This window comes from Heterocephalus glaber, unplaced genomic scaffold (assembly GCF_053883595.1).
Source record: "Heterocephalus glaber isolate CG9 unplaced genomic scaffold, H.glaber_assembly_v1.0 deba00001532, whole genome shotgun sequence".
Classification (NCBI taxonomy): domain Eukaryota; kingdom Metazoa; phylum Chordata; class Mammalia; order Rodentia; family Bathyergidae; genus Heterocephalus; species Heterocephalus glaber.
The window spans coordinates 26,136,359-26,143,772 of record NW_028258330.1 but is presented as its reverse complement, the minus strand read 5'-3'; the positions used below and the strand labels follow the sequence as shown (position 1 = coordinate 26,143,772).

The 7,414-nt window shown below is 42.6% G+C and overlaps 1 protein-coding gene across 5 annotated transcripts in view; it reads left to right on the top strand.

Annotated features, from left to right (window-relative positions):
- The first annotated feature begins 1,335 nt into the window (after positions 1–1,335).
- Trpc4ap (transient receptor potential cation channel subfamily C member 4 associated protein) overlaps positions 1,336–7,414 on the top strand; it is a 78,135-nt gene continuing 72,056 nt past the window's right edge. For 4 of the 5 annotated variants that reach the window (XM_004867886.4, XM_087188919.1, XM_087188918.1 and 1 more), the window contains exon 1: positions 1,359–1,585. In XM_004867886.4, the coding sequence (XP_004867943.1) occupies positions 1,418–1,585 (168 nt within the window). In that variant the 5' untranslated portion in view covers positions 1,359–1,417. Of the gene's footprint in view, positions 1,586–7,414 lie in introns of all 5 variants that reach the window. The other variant, XM_004867884.4, reaches the window with a different exon arrangement.

The following is a 7,414-nucleotide window of genomic DNA, read 5'->3' as shown; positions in this document are numbered from 1 at the left end:
TGTTTACATCAGTACATGCCATAGATAACAAGAGGCAGATGAATCTTCCATTAACCCAATTAACCCAAATTGTTCATATGTCAGGCCGGTCATAACTTGAGGGTACACTGTAAATCTTTGAAATCTTTGGACTAGCTCAATAGTGCTCAATAGTCACAGGTAATAGTGGTTACTATTTGGACAGCATAGGCCACACTCAGCTTTACAGACTATTCTGTTCATAAATATGAACATATGGTTTTATACAATTGCTTTTTAAATGAGTTAAGAAAGGAAAGAAATATGTACTTATACTGGTATCATCTTTTATATAATTATCTTTACTGCTGCTGTGTGTGTGTATTCAAACATTTGTGAGAAGTCACTTGCTTGCTTTCTTCCTCTTTTTTTCTTTTCTTTTTTTTGATACAGCATCTTGCTATATATAGCAAGAACAGTTCCCAAGGCCATGTTCTATTATTTCATATAACCCAGATATTTTGCTTTTGCTTTTGACAAAACAAAAGATTCAGCAATAATCTACTGGAGGTGAGTAGAAAGCCCACCTTTGAAATGGGGCATGAAGATGGTAACTCTAGTCTCATCCTGCCCTTATATGCCAATTGTCCCAGTGTAATTGTGGCAGATTAGTTGAGGGTTCCTTTGCTCAATTCAGATAAAAATCATGAATCAGCAAAGTGCTGCTCTGCTAGCAGCTCTGATGCCACCACTGTTTGACACCCGTTAATGCTAAATGCTATCAGCACTGCTGGTTGCTGGTCTCTATCACTGTCGCCTGCCTTATCCAGTTTGTTATTGAGTATTTATTTGTGCATGTAACCTGCATTCTACAACAGGGCCCTAGGCCATTCTGCTCATCACTACATCCTCCTACCCCAGTGACCTGTTGGTTCTGGTGCACAGAAGGTCCTTTAAGAACCATTGATTGACTAATTCTGGCTCCCAGGAACTAACGTTTGAATTGAAGAAACTGAGGCACGGGGGAAGAGAACAGTGACATGGTTGAGATCCACAGCAAGTTCAAAGCAGAGAAGCAGGCAGGAATCAGACACCCAAAGCCTAACTCCTGGCCTGAAACCTGGGCGCTTTTACTGGCTGGTTGACTGCAGCCTTCCCAAATGGGCGAGAAATGGCAGAGTGTGCACTCAGGGACTTGTATTTGACCTGGACGAACCTCGCAGAAATGCTGGTCCTAGTGAAAAACGGGGGGTGCAGCAAATGCCTTATTTCTCCGCCAACGGCCTCTCTGCAGAGCGAGACTACATTTCCCAGCAGCCCCGGGGGCGCACGATCCTTGCCACGCGGCTTGCGCCTTCGCCATCAGTCCGCTGGGGGCGCTGTGACAAGCTCTCCGCCGCCCCGTAGAAATCTACGCGGCCCCGGGGCCGTTTGCTTCCTGTTTGTCGGACGAGGAGACATGGCGGCGGCGCCAGCGGCTGCTGGGGCTGGGGTCTGCCGAGGGAGACGATCGGCAGCAACAGTGGTAGCATGGGGCGGATGGGGCGGCCGGCCGCGGCCGGAGAACATTCTGCTGCAGCTGCGGCAGGGCCAGCTGACGGGCCGGGCCCTGATCCGGGCAGTGCAGGTACGAGGCCGGCCCGGAGGGGCGGGGCGGGGCAGACCAGGCGGGAGCTGGCTGGGGGCCCGGGGTAGAGGCCTTTCCAGGCCGCTGTGGGGCGGGCCAGACCCTTCGCGGCCGGCCGCGGGGCCTCCCTGTGGGACGCCCGGACGCTGTCAGTCTCGGCGGGGCGGTGGGCAGCGGCCGGCTAGAGGCCCCAGGTCTGGCCGAACACGGCTGGGCTGCTGTGGGCATTGATGGCGTGTATGAGCCCTGGGCCCAGGTTTTGGATCCTCCTTTCCCTGCGCCACGTCTACACGTCTAGGGGACCCTGGCGAGTTTGCTTTATTTACCACAGGTCTCGAGTTTCTCCCCTGTGAATTGAGCAAGGGTCCTCACTGCAACCCCCCAAACGGTTCCCAGGCATATGGTAAATGTCATTTGTTCAGAGAGGCCTTACCTTGACATTGCTTCTTCCTCTTTTCTAAAGTAGGTCCCCATTGTTATTCTGTCAAAGCCCCGAATTCGTTTCGTTCCCAATACTTTCTTCGTCTGTAATTACGTTATTTCTTTGTTGTCTGTCCTTCTCTCGCCTGTCTTCCACATTAGGCTGAGCTCCAACGGATGCAGACTCTGTTTCGCTCGTGTAGAGCGTCATGGTTCAGAGCGAGGACTCAAGTCAGGCCTGGGTTCAAAGCTCTGCTCTCTTTCTTGATTGGGCAAGTTATGTTTCTGTGCCTCAGTTTCCTCATTTGTAAGATGAAGATGAGAATTAGAACCTACCTTTTAAAGACCAAGGGAGACAATTGTTTTAACTGTCAGTGCACTTCTGCTGCATAGTAAGGGCAGAAAGGAAATCGGGTCAATGTTATACTTAGTGTCTAGCTTATAATAGGTGCCCAGTATGTGGTTACTATTTTTTGGATGAGTGAAGGAACACTACTTTAGGGTTAAGCAGGATTGATAAGACTTAGTCTTCTTGCTCTTCCTCCAATCCCATGGTCCCAGAACATACCTGCAAACACACCTGGAAAACATTAATTCAATTTAAAGAAAGCTTTTAGGTAAAGTTTCGAAGGATAAACAAGAAACTTAATAAAGTGGTCAGTGGGAGAGGCCTTGAAGTTGAGTGTATAGAGGAGAGAATGGGAGTGAGACTTTTCACTGTATACGTTTATATATTTAAATTTAATTTGAACCATTTGAAGGTAGAATAAGCCAGGCCATGTGGCCCATGCCTATAATCCCACCACTTGAGAGGCTGAGGCAAGAGAATTTCAAGTTCCACACTAACCTGGGCCACATAGCGGGTTCAAGTCCAGCCTGAGCTAAATGGTGAGACCCTGTTTCAAAAAAGAAAAAGATAAAGACCAAGTGGCCTTTATATGTGGAAGGTACATATGAAGTATTTTCCTGGACATGGGCATCCATAAATGAGTGACCCTTTTTTCTTTGTGAATTCCTCTCTATCTGCCCAGAGAAAATCCTAGAAATATTTGCTGTGTCCTTCAAGCTAGAACACCTTATCAAGCTGGGTATGTGGGGACAGGCAGAAAGAGGACTAACCTTTCTTTAGTGAGCATATACTTTGTTTTTTTGTTGTGTTTGTGATGATGAGGATTGAACCTAGGGATTTGGACATACTAGGCAAACATTTTACCACTGAGCTACATCCCTAGCCCATTTAGATGAAGCATCATACAAAATGTACAGTATCTTTAATTCTCTTTTAACATAAATGATGAAATAGGCTCAGAAAGATTAGGTCATATGATTCTAAACACTGATTCAGATAATGTATGTTCTAAGAACAAAAAATAGAGGTTTTTTGGCTAGGCATGGTGGTGCATGCCTGTAATCCCAGCATTCAGGAGGCTGAGGCAGGGGGATTGTCACTAGTTTGAGGCCAGCCTGGACTACATTTTGAATTCAAGACCAGATTGGACTGCACAGTGAGACCCTGCCTCAAAAACTAAAAAAAAAGAAGTTTTTTAGCATGATAAATGAGGCAATTAAGAAAATGTAATTTGTTTACAGTGCAGAAAGATTTAGGCTGGGAGGAAAGTACAGGAGCTCACCAGATTAGAACACTATTGGAATATGTGAGCCTGGGGTATGTTAGTTATTATGGTAACTGATGGTTGTATATTGGTGTGGGAACAGTATTTCAGAGGTTGAGATAAAGACCCCTGCCCAGAGCGGTAGTGAGGATAAAATGGAGACCATCTTTCATGTGTTTCCTTTCTTTATAACTCTCTTTGATCTGTTCCTTGCCACACCATCCCTCACCCCTCTTACATGCTGCAGAATAAATTATTTGCTCACCAATCTTTCCATTGCACAGTGAACATGTCTGTAACATGGTATGTAGGAAAACTGTGTTTTTATTTTTAACATTTTTATTAGTACTTTTTTTTTTTTTTTTGGTACTGGGGAATTGAACTCAGGACCTTGTGCTTGCGAGGTTAGTACATTTTACAGTACATAATGAGTACATTCATCGTGGGAACACATGTACATAACACATGTTAATTTTTTTTTTGTCCCCTTTCTCTCTCCCAAAACTAGATTTTTTAAAAAATTGAAATTCTGGTTAAAAAAAATCTATCAATCAAAGTTTTTCATCGTAAGCATTTACAAGTGTACATTTCAATAGTGTTAAGTATATTCACATTGTTGTGCAACAGATATCCAGAACTTTTTTATATACCCACTGAACAACTCATTTTCCACACCCTCAGCCCTTGGCAGCCAGCCTTCTACTTTTTGTTTCTGTGAATTTGCTTTAGATAATAACCTCATATAAGTAGAGTCATGTAGTATGTATCTTTGGTGATTGGTTTATTTCACTTAGAATAATGTCCTCAAGGTTCATCTTGAGTTGTAGTATATGATGGCGTTTCCTTGGAGATCAGTTTTGAACTAAGATGGATCTGAATTGAATTCTAATTCTGTCACTTACTAGCTCAATGACCTAGGTTGAGTTACCTAATCTTTCTGAGCCTGTTTTCTTATTTCTAAAATGGTGATAAGCTCCAGGGATGGTGTCACATGCCTGTAATCTTAGCATTTGGGAGGCTGAAGCAGGAGGATTGCCACAAATTAGAGGCCAGTCTGGACTGCATAGCAAGACCCTGATTCAACCCCCCCCGCCCCCCCGCATGATGATAATAACATCTACTGCAGAAGGTGTTAGAAGAATAACATGTTTAAAAGCTTTGCCCATGTAGCATATATGTATCTGCAGAGCCTGAAACCATGCCAGGCACTTGTAACTAAGAACTCATGAAAATGAAATGAAACACTGTATCCTCCATACTGTGTCTCTACTCACTCCCCAGCAATCCCAAATCAGATTACCTAAAGTTTAAAAGGTGACTTTGATAATATACTTGCTTTTGTCTTTGGGCAAGTTACTTAATCTCTTTATGCTTCAGTTTCTTCATTTGGAAAATAGGGATAATCATAGGACTTAACCTCCTAAAGTTGTGATGAAGGCCAAATGAGTTTATGCATATAAAACACTTAAAGTGGTGACTGAAATATAGTAACTATGCTATAAAGATTAGCTTGTACTGTTACAAATAAATACTTTGTACTATTCTGTTGGATCCTAAATCTGTATTTTTATTCCTGATGTCTCTCTTTAGCTCCGGGTGGGTACTGTACATCCCACTCCCTGCTGAGTGGTTCCATCTAGACACCTAATAGACAACCTAAACTTTAAAATATTGAAAACCAAAATCTTAATTCCTCTTCCATTAAATCTCATCTTCCCTTACTCTCTAAATAGGACGCAAGGGAAGTGGGGGAGAAGACTAGGGGCCACCTGATCTGGGATGGGCCTGTCCTACTTGGATTTTAGTTTGCCTTCCCGCCCTTTTGTTCTGCCCTCTGTTAAGGTAATAAAATATGCTGTCACAGTGCTTCACAGTGTTTACTGAGCCATTTTTGTCCTTATCAGCACATTTGATCCTTAAAGGAAATCAGATCTTATATGAATCCCCTGCTTTATTAAAACTCTCCAACCACATCCCATTGCAATTAGAATCCATACCGTGATCATGCAAGGCCCTGCATAGTCAGTAGGAATTGAGGGAAAGGATAGACTAGGTCAGTGATGGTGAACCTTTTAGAGCTTTCAATGATACAAACAGCTTGTGAGTTCGCCACCACTGGACTAGGTAAACCCTGGGCCCTATGAGGCATCCCTAGGTACCCTTCAATAGGTAGTCTGGTGAGAGGCTGGCTTACGGAATCCCCTTTCTGTTTTCCAGATACAAGATTGTGTCCTGTGTGTGTGTGTGTGTTTGGTACGGGGGAATCAAACTTAGGACCTTGCGCTTGGAAGGCAGGCAGCAGCACCACTGAGCTAAATCCCCCACCCTATGATTACTGGTGTGTCTTGATTTTCCTGAGTGTCATTTGCTGTGTGTGCTGTGCTAGGGATCAAACCCAAAGCCTGGCACATGCTAGGCTAATACTCTCCCCATTGAGCTACACTTCCAGCCCCACTTTAAAAAATTTTTTGATACATTATATTGTATACCTAAAATGTACCGATGATTAGAATGAATAATTGATAATGTAAAATAGGAAGAAAAGGTCCAAAGGGGTAGGGGTAGTGGGAGGGGCAGGGGAAAGGAAAGAAGGGAAAGGAAAAATGATGAAAAATGGAAAAAATGGAAATAAAGTCTTTATAAATAGGGAAGGGTGGAGGGCGTGAAGGGAGGGCTAGGAATGGGGAAAAAATAAGAACCAAGATGCATTATGTAAAGGTACAATTCCCAATGAGAAATATAATTGTGTTGTATACCTACAATGTACCAATAAAAGAATTTAATACAAAAAAAATTTTTGATAGACATTTCTTTCTTTGGCCTTATTCTGAGCGTCAGTGTTTGTGAAACCTAGGAATTTAAGTCAAATAAATCTTCTCTTTCCTGTCAAGGATAATTTGATACTGAAAAACTCCTGTATAGATAAAGTCTCATATAAAATCTATTAATTTCCCCAGGACGTCTTTGTATTCATAAGCCCTAAAATTCACTCCGATTTTATCAAAACAACGTAAGCACCATTCAAATGGACATAACTACTCAGTGGTTAACATTTGTTGTTAGAATTACCTAACATATTTAGTCTTCATTAAAAATCCTTTAAGACTTCCACCTAGTTTGATATTTTGAGGCACTAGATATCTTATACTTAAGATTAAACACCGCCTTCTGCGCATGTGCAAGGACCCGAGTTCGATCTCCGGTACCAAAAAAAAAAAAAAAAGTTTAAACAAGAAAGATACACATTTTCTTTCTGGAAGATTTAGCCTTTATTTAAAGAAAGCAGCAAAGATAAAATAAATCAATGAAAACTAAATGTCTAGAAATGCCACAGTGGCTAAACAAGTTAATAGCTTACTTGATATAAGAGATTATCACTGCTGTAAACTGTCAAACCAGAAGTACTCCCAGAGAAAAACCCATACGACACCTGCCAGTAACTCAGCTGCGAAGGTGACTGGATAGCTCTTTCATTACAGTGCTCAGCTGTTCACAAGGGAAACAAAATCCAAATGATTACTTTTAAATGAGAGTAGGTGCTTTGTAAAACAAAGTAGAGGTAGTAACAAATTCCTTGTGAAGTTGAATATTGGGCTGTGATCCAATATGAGTTTTTTTGTTTGTTTTGTTTTGTCTTGGTTTTTTGAGACAAAGTCTCACTATATAGTTCAGGCTGGTCTTAAATACACTGTGTAGCCCAGGCTGGCCTTGAACTCAAGGCAGTGCTCTTGCCTCAGCCTCCCAAGTGCTGGCATTACAGGCATGTGCTACCATGCCTGGGCCCGATCTCTGAGTT